Source organism: Thermothelomyces thermophilus, chromosome 1, assembly GCF_000226095.1.
Source record: "Thermothelomyces thermophilus ATCC 42464 chromosome 1, complete sequence".
In the NCBI taxonomy this organism is placed as follows: domain Eukaryota; kingdom Fungi; phylum Ascomycota; class Sordariomycetes; order Sordariales; family Chaetomiaceae; genus Thermothelomyces; species Thermothelomyces thermophilus.
Genome location: NC_016472.1, coordinates 9869326 through 9886467, shown reverse-complemented (window position 1 = coordinate 9886467; position 17142 = coordinate 9869326). Strand labels below are relative to the sequence as shown.

At 35.8% G+C, this 17142-nt stretch overlaps 1 protein-coding gene across 1 annotated transcript; it reads right to left on the bottom strand.

The window, feature by feature from the left end:
- Window positions 1-16295: 16295 nt before the first annotated feature.
- On the bottom strand, window positions 16296-16505 carry MYCTH_2053143 (uncharacterized protein; the record flags this gene model as incomplete). Its single annotated transcript, XM_003660753.1, has 1 exon — window positions 16296-16505. A coding segment is annotated over one exon (210 nt), but the record flags the coding sequence as incomplete, so codon positions are not given.
- Window positions 16506-17142: the final 637 nt, after the last annotated feature.

Sequence of the window (17142 nt, the reverse complement as noted above, 5' to 3'; positions counted from 1 at the left end):
TCTAGAACTCCTTGTAAGAAAAGAAGTATACCTATTTAGTTAAGTGGTCTACTATAGTGAGAATATTATCATAGATTACCCTTATAGCCGTATCCTTAGATTCTAGCAGTTTCGTAATAAAGTCTATTATAATTAAACTCTATAGTTTGTTAGCTATTAGTAGTAGCTAGAGTAGCCTATATAGCTTATATCGTGCCGTTTTGCTTCGATTATAGATATCGTAGTTCTATATGACTTTCTTAACTTGTATCGTTAACTATAGAAAGTTATAGTGTTTCTTGACTTGTATAACGGTCTTTGTAACTCCTTTATATCCTCCGAGTTTCGACTTATAGAGGTCTTAAATCATTTATAGCTATTAATCTTTATTATAGATATACGCTTTACCTCGGTACTAGAGTTTCCTATCTTTTTCTTTTACTCCGTTAGGTACTACTAGTTTAGGTACTACTTGATACTATATCTCGTTGATCCTTTCTTAAAGATTACGTAATATTTCAGGAACGAGTTAAGTAAATTATCTTCTATAGGTGTTTACGTTTCGTAGTATAGCGTTCCGTCTATTTGTTCCTTAAATAATGGTAGTATTGTTTCTGTTTGTCTTTCTGTATAATCTATTTGTTGGCTTAAGACGTCTGCTTATACGTTCTCTTTGCCCTTCTTATAGCAGATCTCAAAATTAAATTCCGTAAGGAATTCTACCTATTATATTTGTCGTTTATTAAGCTCCTTTGTTGTTATAAAGTATTGTAAATTCTTATAATCTATATATACTTATACTAGTTTAATTGTGCTACTAAGGTATAGTCGCTATTCCTTAAAAGCTTCGACAATTATAAGTAGTTCCTTATTATAGATTGGATAATTAAGACGTAGTCTATCGAGCTTTTTTAAAAAGAAGGCTATAGGATATAGCTTCCCTTATTCGTTTCGTTATCCTAACTATCCCCTAATGGTATAGTCTAAAGCGTCCGTTTCTACCTTAAATGGCTTCTTAGGGTCTAGTAGCACTAGTACTAGATCTTTAGTAATAGCGTTATAGATCTATATAAATACTTGCTTATATTACTCTTCCTATTAGAATTTAACGTTCTTCTTAGTAAGTTTATATAAAGGTTATATAATTGCTCCAAAGTTGTGACGAACCCAACTTAGACTTCTTCTAAAAGGGTTTAGACGAAGGTGGATTGAGCGGGACAAGCAGGCAGGTCGTCTAAGGGATTCGGTAAAGCCAAAGGGTTCATAACAACACTAGAGTTATCTCTTACAGTAATTAGCAATGCTTGGTATAAGTACTATGATTGTGATTGTTACCACTAGTAAACTCCCAGAGTCTACTATAACGAGTGACTATCTATATATATATATAATCCTAGTAATCATTCCTAATTACGGTGATTGTGAGTGATCGTATAGTAGTAATTACCCTGATCACTGGTAAGCGTAGTAATTACTATGCTTCCTATGCTGTAATTAGTCCTTTCGTTCCTTTGACTTGATTAGCCTATTCGTGCTAGTGGCTTAGGCGGCATCTATATATATATTTCTATAACACGATGCCTTCCCTCTGAGGCTTTTGACCTAAAAGCCCTCTTTAGGCCGTCTTAAATAGCGCTAATATCCCTTGTGTTCCTTGTACGTGTTTTTCTCCTTAGCCTCTTATTGCCCTTTATACTATTAGTTATGCCGTCTGACACGTGTAGATCTCTAGCATCTATTCGTTATAAGCGTTTAGCTTAGTTTATTTCTAATCACGGATTTATAATGATAGTATATTCTTATTATGTAGAGTATAACTAAGTGTATAAAATGATTGAAAAATCTCGTCGCTACAAGGCTTATATATGTTAGGGTTATGCTTACAATAGTTCTAGCGTTTTAGTTTCTTCTTGTAAGTTCCCGTTTCCTTACGAGAGTATATCTCTAATTATAACGTAGTAGATCGTATTATACGCGAGCAATGTCGTTTGAAGGCTAAAGAGAAAGAGGCTGAAGCTTTGCTATAAGAATATTAATGTAAAGCTTCTGAGGCGTTAGCCCGTCTAACTTAGGTCCGTGAATAATGAGAGTTCCTGGTGGAGAAGGGGGTAGATATAGTTACATAGGGTTTGTCGAATCTAGACGAATTAGAGGCGGTAGAACAATAGGAATCGGGGGCTATTATATAGCTTAACGGTAGTGTTAACGTTATTAACTAGGGCGCTATTTTCGGTTCTGTCTTAGATTTGCCTTTAGCCGATTGTCACGAATAAGCATATGGGCGGCCCGGCAGGCTGTAGCTAGGACACGGGACATTCCAATAGCCAATCACTCGACAGACCAATTAGAAGATTATCACCACTAAGACTAAGGTCTTCACTAGTGATAATAGCATGTCACCGTCGACAACGTAGAATCACAAAGTAAAAGGAGAAGTAGTACTAGTAATAACTATTAAAGAGAGACAGACCATTATATATATATAGCTAGCTAGTTACTCGTTATAGTAGACTCTAGGAGTTCACTAGTGGTAATAATTACAATTATAATACTTATACCAAGCATTGCTAATTACTATAAGAGATAACTCTAGTGTTGTTATAAACCCTTTGGCTTTACCAAATCCCTTAGACGACCCGCCTGCTCGTCACGCTTAATTTACCTCCGTCTAGACCCTTTTAGAAGAAGTCTGAGTTAGGTTTGTTATACGTTGTTACCACTCCCTTTGTTCTGTTATGGTTTAGAACGGAGGTGACTTTGACCTCGACATCGACATGGCTACCGACGTTACAGCCGAATAGCTGCTTACTTAGCTTGGTTAACTCTAGCAGCGGATCTAGGAGTTAGATTAGAGAGACAAGGCTACTTAAGCTCGAATCAAGGAACTCGAGAACCGCGAAAAGTACTTGTAGAAGTTGGTTAACGAGGCCTATGCCAAAATCGAGGCACTTGAGGGTGCCAAAGTGAAGCGTATTAAGATCGAACTACCTGGCAAATATAGAGGAACTAAGGAGGATCTTATAGGATTCTTGACAAACCTCTGATTTTACTTCTAGCTTAATGATGATAAGTTTCCGGACGATAAAGCTAAAGTCCTCTATATAGCTATAAGACTAGAGGGTAAGGTACTTAGATAGTTTAAGCCTATATAGAATGACTATCTTACTAAGGAAGATAAAGATAACTAAGACATATTTATATAGGTAGTCTTCTAATCTTATAACTATTTTGAAGAAGAGCTTTAGAAAGTTTTTAGCGATAAAGATAAGAAGATTTATATATAAGAAAGACTTACTAATCTCTAATAGACTAAGTTAGTAGCCTCTTATACTATATAGTTTAGATAGGACATGCTTAAGTCTTAGCTTAATGATAAGGCGTTAATATAATTGTTCTATAATAGCTTAAAGGAAAAGGTTAAGGATAAGCTATATAAGTATGATTAGCCTAAGACTTTAGACGAATATATTATATAGGCTATTAGGATTAATGATCGACTTTATATATAAGAGTAATAGAAATAAGGTCAAATAAACGGAACTATAGTTAAGGCTAATAATAAGAAAAAGCGAGTATATGTTAATACCTTGTATAGGACGTACCCTAGAGCTATAGATATAGATATAGTATAGAAGTAAGACTAGAAGAAGACGACTAAAGACAAGTCTAATGTTACCTACTATAACTATAGAAAGAAAGGGCACTACAAGTAAGAATGCTAGAGCCTAAAGAAAGAATAGAAACTAGCCTCTAGAAAGGAAATTACGGCTATCGACAAAACTACTAAGGACGTTATCGAAGTAGCGGCTACGAGCTACGAAGACAAGGGTAGTGATATAGACAGTCTCGGATATAACTACAATAGTAAAGACGAATAAGCACCGTACTCCGAACTAGTCATTATAGACCTAGAGATAGGTCTTGCCGAATAGGATATAGCAGGAGAATATACACCGCTAGTTTTAATTCTCCTAGCCTTGAGGTAATAGGGCTTTATAGTTATATAGAGGTAGGATAGATCGTAGATAACTGATACCTAAGGAATTAAAAGACCTAGACCTAATGTTCTATTTTTCTAGGAATGAATCGAATGGTACTATAACGAAGTTTTTTGGCTTAATACGGAACTATACGAATAGGATAGATGCTTGATTTGACTTATCTAGTAGAGCGATAAGATAAGGGATAAGATAAGGGAACTCCAATATATCGTAGAAACTATTAAAGGAAAATAGCCTGTAATATATAATAGGCCTGATAGCTATATCGAGTACCTTGACGATTAGTAACTTAGTAACAATATATAGAATCTAGAATACTAGTTTATATACGCGAACCACGGAAAAGACGAGCATATATAGGAAAGCTACTAGAAGAAACACTCTTATATTAGCACTAGAGTACCTATAATCTATATATAATGGGAAGGATTTAGGAAAGAATTCTAATACCTCCTAGGCAACGCTACGTAACTATACCCTTGATACGAGGCATATACGCAAGTGCCCTAGTTCTAGTGTATAATATACAAATGCCGATACTACTTCTACGATAAATTCGAAAACAATTATTAGCTAACCCGATAAGGAAATAAGGACAGAAGCTTACGCCTTATAGAATAGGTCTATGATGTAGGAAATAGAGCAGCCGAATTGCTCTAAAAGATCGAAGCCTATGATCTAGAAAGCATTACGATAGTTTTAAGATGAGCCTAGCCTAGGCACTACGGAACTAGACGAGATATATAGAACTCGTGCTAGAGTAACGATTGCCTCTATCATGTAGAAGAAAAGAAATTACGAATTTGGGAGCTTTAGACGAAGCTATAGCACGTACGACAGAAAGCGGAATAGACCTAATAGTAGGAAGCCACAAGCACTTAATAGCTTACGGAAATGAGTACGATTAATAAAGCCGCTATTAGCCAAATAACTAAAGAGGTTAGCACTAACCTAGGAAACGGGTTAGGGCCCTTCGAGGGGCCTAGAAACTATTAATGCCTGTATAGCAGCGAGTGGTAGCATAGTATAGGAGGGACTGGTACAAGAGACCACTATATCGAGACCTCCTAGCAGAAACATAGGAAATCGCCGTAATCTTTGGACGACGGCGGCAAGACAAGCGATTATAGATAATAGCATAGTAGAAATAGCACGAAATGCTTGTACTAGTAGATAGTGGAGCAGAGATGAACCTGATTTCGCCGACGCTTGTAAATTAGCTATAGATACCTTAGAGAATAAAGCAGAAGCATGGTATAGTCAAAGGGCCATTTCTGATGTAATAGGTATATAGGGAGACCGAACTAATTGATATTACTATAGTAGGGAAGACTATGGTAGTTATATTTAGCATCGTAGATATAGGTAACGATAAAGATATAATATTAGGGTTACTATAGTATAAAGACTATAACCTAGATATTAGCTAGAAGAATAGTAGCTACCTATAACCCTAAACGGAGTTATATTTGACTAGTAAGATAGGGAGTACGTAAGGATCGCAAATAGACGATGCTTAAGGAAAGGCATGTCCTATAGATCTATTACAAGAGATAGATAGTGGCAAGCAGACCATTACGGACTCTAGAAGAGGTGGTATAACGACATCGATATCGCGACAGGAGGAACAAGCTAAATCGCCGATAGCTATTCTCTCTATTGACGAATACAGAGTACTATAATAGGAGTAGTAGGTTGAGATAGGAGAAATCGCTAGTATTATTATAGATAGAACTAAGTTCGTATACTATTAGAAAACCGAGAAACAAGACAAGACTAGGGAAGTACCGAAGGAATATAAAGGATACCTAGTATTCGAACCGAAATATCTAGAAGGACTACTAGAACACGGCCTATGGGATTACGAGATTAAGCTTAAGGAAAGAGCACGATTAAAGTTCTTCAAGATTTATTATATAAGCTAGATATAGAACAAAGAACTTAAGCGATATTTAGAGGAGAACCTTCGAAGAGGATATATCTGCCTGTTGATATCGCTAGTAGGCTACCTAATCCTGTTTATGCCTAAGAAAGATAGAAAGCTATAGTTATACGTCGACTATTAGCAACTTAACGAACAGACTATAAAAAACCAATACCTGTTACTGCTAATCTTACGGCTCCGAGATTAGTTAGTAGGAGCCTAATATTTTACGCGTCTTGACTTACTATCGGCCTATAACTATATACGGATTAAAGAAGGTAACAAGTAGAAAACGGCCTTTAGGATACCTTATAGCTACTATAAGTACCTTGTTATGCCATTCGGACTTACAAACGCGTTAGTAACGTTCTAAGCCCTGATTAATCAAGCTATCTGACCCTTTCTTAATAAATTTACAGTATATTATCTTAACGATATACTTATCTTCTCTAAGACAATAGACAAATACTAGAAGTACATAAAAGTAGTACTAGACGCGCTATACGTATATAAGCTATTAGTTAACAAGGGAAAGAGCGAATTCCACGTTAGGAAAACGGTATTTTTAGGATACGAAATATCCCTAGGACAAATCCAGATGGAACCTTTAAAGATTAAAGCTATCAAGAATTAGCCATGACTAACGTTAGTTATGGAAGTATAAAGCTTTATCGGATTTACAAACTTCTACTAGATATTTATTAGGAACTTTAGAGCGATTATACGACCTTTATACGAGCTTACTAAGAAGAATACTAAATTCTAATGGGAAGAGTAATACGAGTAAGCATTTATATAGATCTAGAATGCCATTACTAAAGATCCGGTACTAGTACTACCAGACCCTAAGAAGCTATTCGAGGTAGAAACGGACGCTTCAGACTATACCATCGGAGGACAATTAGGATAACGAGACAGACAAGGGAAGCTATATCCTATAGCCTTCTTTTCAAAGAAACTCGATAGACTACGTCTTAATTATCCGATCTATAACAAGGAACTACTTGCAATTGTCGAAGCTTTCAAGGAATGGTAATTATACCTTAGTAATATAATTAAACTAGTACAAATATATATAGATTATAAGAACCTACGATACTTTATAATAACGAAGGAGCTTAATAGATGATAAATACGATAGGTAGAATTCCTTGTAGAATTTAACTTTAAGATTCGCTATAAGAAGGGCAAAGAGAACGTATAAGCGGATATCTTAAGCTGACGAACGGATTATATGGAAGGACAAATAGGAATAACATTACCATTGTTTAAGGAACGAACAGACAGAATGCTACATTACGAAATATAGATACCTATAGAAGACGATCTACTTGACTCGTTCCTAGAATGCTACGTAATCTTTCGAGAAGAAAGGATTAACAAGGCATAGTATTAAGCAGTACCCGGACTACTAGTACTTAACAGAGTAGAAGAAAGAGATAGGAAACTTTGGTACTAAGGTAAAGTATATATCTATAATTAGGATTAATAGCTACGAATGATTTGAGAACTCTATAAGTCAAAACTCGGAGGATATAAAGGAGTTACGAAGACTGTCATATAAGTTAAGAAACACTACGACTTTCTATAGTTAACGGCACGAGTTAAGGAAGTCGTATAGAGCTACGACATCTATAATCGAAGCAAAATGGCACGATATAAGCCGTACGGGCTACTTTAGCTACTGCTAATAGCTGACAAACTATAGAGCTTGGTTATAATAGACTTTATTACGAAGCTGCCAGAATCTAAGGATATAGCTATAAGAGTGACCTACGATAGTATTCTTATTATAGTAGATCGCCTGACTAAGTAGGTATACTTCTTTCCCTATAAGGAGTCCTAGATAGCAGAATAGTTGGTAGACGTGATCTATCGGCAAGTTACATCAATGTATGCTTGGCCGTAAGAATGGATCACTGATAGAGACACCAAGTTCGCGTCGAAGTTCTAGCAAGCGTTAATACAACAATTAGGCATTAACAGCAAGCTATCAATGGCATATTACCTATAGACCGACGGACAAATAGAGCGACTAAACTAAGTTATTAAGCAATACCTCTGCTCTTATATTAATTACTAGCAAGACGACTAGGTCATGCTATTACTAATAGTATAACTTGCCTATAATACGATGCTGATAGAAATAACTAAAGTTATACCGTTCTTTACAAACTACAGATATAAAGCAGACTTTAGGTAAGGACTAGAGGTTATAGTGCTAAGAGCAGTAGTTAAAGTAGAACAGATGTATATATTATATAAGAAGCTTAAAAAGGAACTCGAGTTTGTCAAAACTAGAATAAAGAACTACTACGATAAACATAGGCTTAAGGGACCTTGCCTAGAGAGGGGAGACAAAGTCTACCTAATTGTACGAAACCTATAAATCAAATGACTAAGCACGAAGCTAGACTTTAAGAAGGTCAGACCCTTTATTATCAAAGAACGAATCTCGACATCTAACTACCGACTATCGTTACTATCATCTATACGACTATAGACGGATGTTTTTTATATTTTACTTCTCGAACTAGTACCAAAGAGTGTTAAGGTTACTATGTATATTGAAGTAGAGGACGAAGAGGAAGAATAGGACGTCGAAGAAATTCTAGATTTATATATTATTAACGGAGAACTGTAGTATCTGGTTAAATGGCTTGATTTCGGATTAGAAGATAACTTATAGGAACTAGTTAAGAATTTGAACTGCCCTAAGAAACTAGAATAGTTCTACCGGTAAAACCCGGATCGACTAAAGGGAAACCTAGGACAGAACTAAAGATAGCGCCCTAGTTAATAGCATTGATAGCATCATTAATCTGCGACAAGGGTATAGTAGGCGTCTCTTATTACTTAACCTCCTTTAACTTGTCTAAGGTCGACAGACTACACGCTACTATATCAGCACCTTTCTTTACTAAAAACTCCTTCTGCTAACGAAGATGCTAGAGCCGTATAAGCTTTTTAGATAACTTACGCTAGGCCTCTTCTAGATAGCGTTAGGATTTATCTAGTTTAAGTTCGGTATAATGTTTAGCATCTTTAATATGATATTGCTCTTAAAGAATACGATCTACTAGAACGAACATTAGGAATCATAGTAAAAAAAAAAAAAAAAAAAAAAGGAGACAAGCTTATAGGAAGAAAGCAAGATGCTAGAGCCATCGTAAGAACGACCTCGACGAACATAGGCCTTATAACGCTTTATATACGTGATCATTTTACAGACAAGGCCTTACGACGTACACTAAGAGCAAGGCATAATAACAAAACCGTTCTCAGCGATGTTCTAAGCAAGGGAAGCACAGTAACGTACAGAATGTAACTTCCGTTTCTCTATCGGCATTTTGTCAATATGGCAACCACGATGTAGAAATAGGGAGAATGTAATACTTATAAGCAAAGGGTTATTAGCGTTATTTGAAACGGCCTAAGAGGGCTTTCGGGTCGAAAGCCTTAAAGGAGGGGCATCGTGTTACAGATAAGTATATAGGCGGCCCGGCAGGCTGTAGCTAGGACACGGGATATTCCGACAGCTAATCACTCGACAGACCAATCAGAAGATTATCACCGCCAAGACTAAGGTCTTCACTGGTGATAATAGCATGTCACTGTCGACAACGTAGAATCACGAAGTGAAAGGAGAAGTGGTACTAGTGATAACTATTAAAGAGGGACAGACTATTGTATATATATAGCTAGCTAGTTACTTGTTATAGTGGACTCCAGGAGTTTACTAGTGGTAATAATTATAATCATAGTACTTATACCAAGTATTGCTAATTACTATGAGAGATAACTCTAGTGTTGTTATGAACCCTTTGGCTTTACCGAATCCCTTAAACGACCTGCCTGCTCGTCACGCTTAATCTACCTCTATCTAGACCCTTTTAGAAGAAGTCTAAGTTAGGTTTGTCACACCGATCTAGGTTTTACTAATAGAACTATTCTAGTTTCTTAGGGTAGTTTAAATTCTTAACAGGTTCCTATAAGTTGTCTTCTAGTCCGAAATTAAACTATTTAACTAGGTACTATAGTTCCCTATTAATGATATATAAATCTAGAATTTCTTTGACGTCCTATTCTTCCTCTTTATCTTTTGCTTCGATATATATAGCAACCTTGGCGTTCTTTGGTACTAGTTCGAGAAGTGAAATATAAAAAACATCCGTCTGTAGGCATATAGATGATAGTAACGATAGTTAGTAGTTAGATGTCGAAATTCGTTCTTTAATAATAAAGGGTCTAACCTTCTTAAAGTCTAGCTTTATACTTAGTCGTTTGGTCTATAGGTTTCGTATAATTAGGTAGACTTTGTTTCCCCTCTCTAGGCAAGGTCCCTCGAGCCTGTATTTGTCATAGTAGTTTTTTATTCTAGTTCTGATAAACTTGAGTTCCTTTTTAAGTTTCTCATATAGTACGTACATTTGTTCTGCTTTGACTACTGCTCTTGGCACTATAACCTCTGGTCCTTGCCTAAGGTCTACTTTATATCTGTAGTTTGTAAAGAACGGTATGACTTTGGTCATTTCTATTAACGTTATATTATAAGCAAGTTATATTGTTAGTAATAATATAATCTAGTCGTCTTGCTAGTAGTTAACATAAGAATGGAGATACTGCTTGATAACTTGGTTTAGTCGCTCCGTTTGTCTGTCAGTCTACGGGTAATATGCTGTTAATAGCTTGCTATTAACGCCTAATTGTTATATTAACGCTTGCTAGAACTTCGACGTGAACTTCGTGTCTCTATTAGTAATCTATTCTTGCGGCTAAGCATATACTAATGTAACTTGCTAATAGATTATATCTACTAACTATTCCGCTATCTAAGACTCCTTATAGGGAAAGAAGTATGCCTACTTAGTTAGGCGATCTACTATAGTAAGAATACTATCGTAGGTCACTCTTATAGCTATATCCTTAGATTCTAGCAGCTTTGTAATAAAGTCTATTATAACCGAGCTCTATAGTTTGTTAGCTATTAGTAGTGGCTAAAGTAACCTATACGGCTTATATCGTGCCGTTTTACTTCGATTACAGATATCGTAGTTCTATATAACTTCTTTAACTTGTACCGTTAACTATAGAAAGTCGTAATGTTTCTTGACTTGTGTAACAGTCTTTGTAACTCCTTTATATCCTCTGAGTTTTAACTTATAGAGTTCTCGAATCATCCGTAGCTATTAATCTTTATTATAGATATACGCTTTGCCTCGGTACTAGAGTTTCCTATCTCTTTCTTCCACTCTATCAGGTACTAGTGGTCTAGGTATTGCTTGATACTGTGCCTCGTTAATCCTTTCTTCTTAAAAGATTGTATAGCATTCTAGGAACGAGTTAAGTAGATTATCTTCTACGGGTATCTATGTTTCGTAATATAGCGTTCCGTCTGTTTGTTCCTTAAATAACGGTGATATTATTTCCGTTTGTCCTTCTATATGATCCGTTTGTTAGCTTAAGATGTCTGCTTATACGTTCTCTTTACCCTTCTTATAGTAGATCTTAAAGTTAAATTCTATAAGGAATTCTACCTATTGTATTTGTTATCTATTAAGCTCCTTTGTCATTATAAAGTATTGTAAATTCTTATAATCTATATATACTTATACTAGTTTAATTATACCGCTAAGGTATAGTCGCTATTCCTTAAAAGCTTCGATAATCGTAAGTAGTTCTTTATTATAGATCAGATAATTAAGACGTAGTCAATCGAGCCTCTTTAAAAAGAAGGCTATAGGATATAGCTTTCCTTGTCCGTCTCGTTGTCCTAATTGTCCTCCGATGGCATAGTCTAAAGCGTCTGTTTCCATCTCGAATGGTTTCTTAGGGTCTGGTAGTACTAGTACTAGATCTTTAGTAATGGCGTCGCGGATTTACGTAAATGCTTACTCGTATTGCTCTTCCTATTAGAATTTAGTATTCTTCTTAGTAAGTTCGTATAAAGGTTGTACGATTGCTCTAAAGTTCCTAATAAACATCTAGTAGAAGTTTGTAAATCTGATAAAGCTTTGTACTTCCGTGACTAACGTTAGTTATAGCTAATTCTTGATAGCTTTAATCTTTAAAGGTTCTATCTAAATTTGTCCTAGGGATATTTTGTATCCTAAAAAGACTATCTTCCTAATATAGAATTTGCTCTTTTCCTTGTTAACTAATAGCTTATACGCGTGTAACGCGTCTAGTACTACTTTTATATACTTCTAGTGTTTGTCTATTATCTTAGAGAAGATAAGTATGTCATCAAGATAATATACTGTAAATTTGTCGAGAAAGGGTCGGATAGCTTGATTAATTAGGGCTTAGAACGTTGCTAGCGTGTTTGTAAGTCCGAATGGCATGACGAGGTACTTGTAGTGGCTATAAGGTGTCCTAAAGGCCGTTTTCCACTTATTGCCTTCTTTGATCTATATATAGTTATAGGCTAATAGCAAGTTAAGATGTATAAAATATTAGGCTCCTGCTAACTAATCTTAGAGCTATAAGATTAGTAGTAACGGGTATTAGTTTTTTATAGTCTATTTGTTAAGTTACTAATAGTCGATATATAACTATAGCTTTCTATCTTTCTTAGGTATAAACAGGATTAGGTAGCCTACTAGCGATGTCGACAGGTAGATATATCCTCTTCAAAGGTTTTCCTCTAAATATCGCTTAAGTTCTTTGTTCTATATCTAGCTTATATAGTAAATCTTAAAGAACTTTAGTCGTGCTCCTTTCTTAAGCTTGATCTCGTAATCCTATAGGCCGTATTCTAGTAGTCCTTCTAGATATTTCGGTTCGAATATTAGGTATCCTTCGTATTCCTTCGGTACTTCCCTAGTCTTATCTCGTCTCTCGGTTTTCTAGTAGTATACGAACTTAGTTCCGTCTATAGCAATGCTAGCGATTTCTCCTATCTTAACCTATTACTCTAATTATAGTGCTCTACATTCGTTAATGGAGAGAATAGCTATCGGCGGTTTAGCTCGTTCCTCCTATCGCGATATCGATGTCGTTATACTGCCTCTTCTAGAGTCTGTAGTGGTCTGCCTGCCACTGTCTGTCTCTTACGGTGGATCTGTAGGACATGCCTTTCCTTGAGCATTATCTGTTTGCGATCCTTGTGTACTCCCTATCTTGCTAGTCAAATATAACTCTATCTAGGGTTATAGGTAGCTACTATTCTTCTAGCTAATGTCTAGGTTATAGTCTTTATACTATAGTAACCCTAATATTATATCTTTGTCGTTACCTATATCTATAATACTAAATATGACTACTATAGTCTTCCTTGCTATAGTAATATCAATCGGTTCGGTCTCCCTATATACCTATTGCGTTAGAAATGGCCCTTTGACTATATTATGCTTTTACTTTATTCTCTAGGGTATTTGTAGCTAATTTACAAGTGTTAGCGAGATTAGGTTTATTTCTGCTCTACTATCTACTAGTACGAGTATTTCGTACTATTTCTACTATACTATTATCTATAATCGCTTGTCTTGCTACTGTCGTCTAAAGATTACAGCGATTCCCTATATTTCTGCCAGGAGGTCTTGATATAGTAGTCTCTTACACTAGTTCCTCCTATACTACGCTACTACTTGCCGCTACATAGGCGTTAATAGTTTCCGGGCCCCTTAAAGGGCCCTGACCCGTTTCCTAGGTTAGTGCTAACCTCTTTAGTTGTTTGGCTAATAGCGGCTTCGTCAATCGTGCTCATTTCTGTAAGCCATTAAGTGCTTATAGCTTCCTACCATTAGGTCCGTTCTACTTTCTATTGTACGTACTATAGCTTTATCTAAAGCTCCCGAATTCGTAATTTCTTTTCGTCCGTATAATAGAGGCAATCGTTGCTCTAGTACGAGTCCTATATGTCTTGTCCTGTTCTATAGTGCTTAGGCCAGGCTTGTCTTGGAACTATCGTAATGCTTTCTAGATTATAGGCTTCGATCTTCTAGAGCAATTCGGCTGCTTTGTTTCCTACATTGTAAACCTATTCTATAGGGTGTAAGCTTCCGTCCTCATTTCCTTGTCGGGTCGGCTAGTGATTGTTTTCGAATTTGTCATAGAAGTAGTATCGGTATTTGTATGCTATATATTGGAACTAGGGCACTTGCGTATATACCTTGTATTAAGGGTATAGTCGTATAGCGTTACCTAGGAGGTATTAGAATTCTTTCCCAAATCCTTCCCATTATATATAGACTATAGGTACTCTAGTGCTAATATAGGAGTGTTTCTTCTAGTAGCTTTCCTATATATACTCGTCTTTTCTATAGTTTATACGTATAAACTAGTATTCTAGGTTCTATATATCGTTACTAAATTATTAGCCGTCAAGATACTCGGCGTAGCTATTAGGCCTATCATATATTATAGGCTGTTTTCCTTTAATGGTTTCTATAATACATTAGAGTTCCCTTATTTCGTCCCTTATTCTATCGCTCTACTAGGCAAGTCAAATCAAGTGTCTATCCCGTTCGTATAGTTCCGTATTAAGCCGAAAAACTTCATTATAGTACTATTCGATTCGTTCCTAGAGGAATAGAACATTAGGTCTAGGTCTTTCGATTCCTTAGGTATTAGTTGTCTACGATCTATCCTACCTCTATATAACTGTAAAACCCTACTACTTTAAGGCTAGGAGAATCGAAACTAGCGGTGTATATTCTCCTGCTATGTCCTATTTGGCAAGACCTGTCTCTAGGTTTATAGTGACTAGTTTAGAGTACGGTGCTTGTTTGTCTTTATCATTGTTATTATGTCCGAGACTGTCTGTATTATTGCCCCTGTCTTTATAGCTTGTAGCCGTTACTTCGATAACGTCCTTAGTAGTTTCGTTGATAGCCGTAATTTCCTTTCTAGGGACTATCTTCTACTCTTTCTTTAGGCTTCGATATTCTCGCTTATAGTGCCCTTTCTTTCTATAGTTATAGTAGGTAACATTAGACTTATCTTTGGTTATTTTCTTCCGGTCCTGCTTTTACACTATATCTATATCTATAGCTCTAGGGTATATCCTATATAAGGTATTGACATATGCTCGCTTTTTCTTGTCGTTAGCCTTAACTATAGCTCTATTCATTTGACCTTGTTTCTATTACTCTCGTATATAGAGTTAATTATCGATCCTAATAGCCTATATAATATATTTATCTAGAGTCTTAGGCTAATTATACTTATATAGCTTGTCCTTAACCTTTTCCTTTAAGCTATTATAGAATAGTTATATTAACGCCTTGTCGTTAAGCTAAGACTTAAGCATGTCCTATCTAAACTATATAGCATAGGAGGTTACTAACTTGGTCTATTAGAGATTGGCAAGTCTTTCTTACGTATAAATCTTCTCGTCTTTATCGTTAAAAACCTTTTAAAGCTCTTCTTCGAAGCAATTATAAGATTAGAAGACTACCTATATAAACGCGTCTTAGTCATCTTTATCTTCCTTAGTAAGATAGTCGTTCTACATAGGCTCGAACTATCTAAGTACCTTACCCTCTAGTCTTATAGCTATATAGAGGACTTTAGCTTTATTGTCCGGAAACTTGTTATCGTTAAGCCGGAAGTAAGATCGGAGGTTTGTTAGGAATCCTATAAGATCCTCCTTAGTTCCTCTATATTTGCTAGGTAGTTCGATCTTGATATAGCTCGCTTTAGTAGTCTCAAGCGCCTTGATTTTGGCGTAGGCCTCGTTAACTAACTTCTACAAATACTTTTCGCGGTTCTCGAGTTCCTTGATTCGAGCTTAAGCAGCCTTATCTCTCTAGTCTAACTCCTAGATCTGCTGCTAGAGTTAACTAAGCTAAGTAAGCAGCTGTTTGGCCGTAACGTTAGTAGCTATATTAATATCAAGGTCGAAGTTACCTCCGTTCTAAACCATGATAGAACAAAGGGAATGGTAACAACGTATAGCGAACCTAACTTAGACTTCTTTTAAAAGGGTTTAGATAAAGGTAGATTGAGCGGGACAAGTGGGCAGGTCGTCTAAGGGATTCGGTAAAGCTAAAGGGTTTATAATAACACTAGAGTTGTCTCTTATAGTAATTAGCAATGCTTGGTATAAGTACTGTGATTGTAATTATTACTATTGGTAAACTCCTAGAGTCTACTATAATAAGTGACTATTTATATATATATATAATCCTAATGATCATTCCTAATTATGGTAATTGTGAGTGATTGTATAGTAGTGATTACCCTAATTACTGGTAAGCGTAGTGATTACTATGCTTCCTATGCTATAATTGGTCCTTTCGTTCTTTTAACTTGATTGGCCCATTTGTGCCAGTGGCTTAGGCGGCATCTACATGTATATTTCTGTGACAAAAGTTCCTAATAAACATCTAGTAGAAGTTTATAAACCTAATGAAACTTTGTACTTCTATAACTAATATTAGTTATAGCTAATTCTTAATAGCTTTAACCTTTAAAGGTTCTATCCGAATTTGTCCTAGGGATATCTTATATCCTAAAAATACCGTCTTCCTAATGTGGAATTCGCTCTTTTCCTTGTTAACTAATAGCTTATATACATGTAACACGTCTAGTACTGCTCTTATATACTTCTGGTATTCGTCTATCATTTTAGAGAAGATAAGTATATTGTCGAGATAATATACCGCAAATTTGTCGAGAAAGGGGCGGATAGCTTGATCGATTAGGGCTTAGAACATTACTAACGCGTTTGTAAGTCTAAATAGTATAACAAGGTACTTATAGTGGCTATAGGGTATTCTAAAGGCCGTTTTCTACTCGTTACCTTCTTTGATCTATATATAGTTATAGGCCGATGGTAAGTTAAGACACGTGAAATATTAGGCTCCTATTAACTGATCTTGGAGCCGTAAGATTAGCGGTAATAGGTATTGGTTTTTCACAGTCTGTTCGTTAAGTTACCGATAGTCGACATATAACTATAGCTTTCTATCTTTCTTAGGTATAAATAGGATTAGGTAGCCTACTAGTAATATCGATAGGTAGATATATCCTCTTCGAAGATTCTCTTCTAAATATCGCTTAAGTTCTTTATTCTATATCTAGCTCGTATAGTAAATCTTAAAGAACTTTAGTTATACTCTTTCCTTAAGCTTGATCTTATAATCCTATAAACTATATTCTAGTAATCCTTCTAGATACTTCAGTTCGAATGCTAGGTGTCCTTCATATTCCTCTAGTACTTTGTGACAAACCTAGCTCAGACTTCTTCTAAAAGGGTTCAGACGAAGGTAAATCAAGCAGGACAAGCGTACA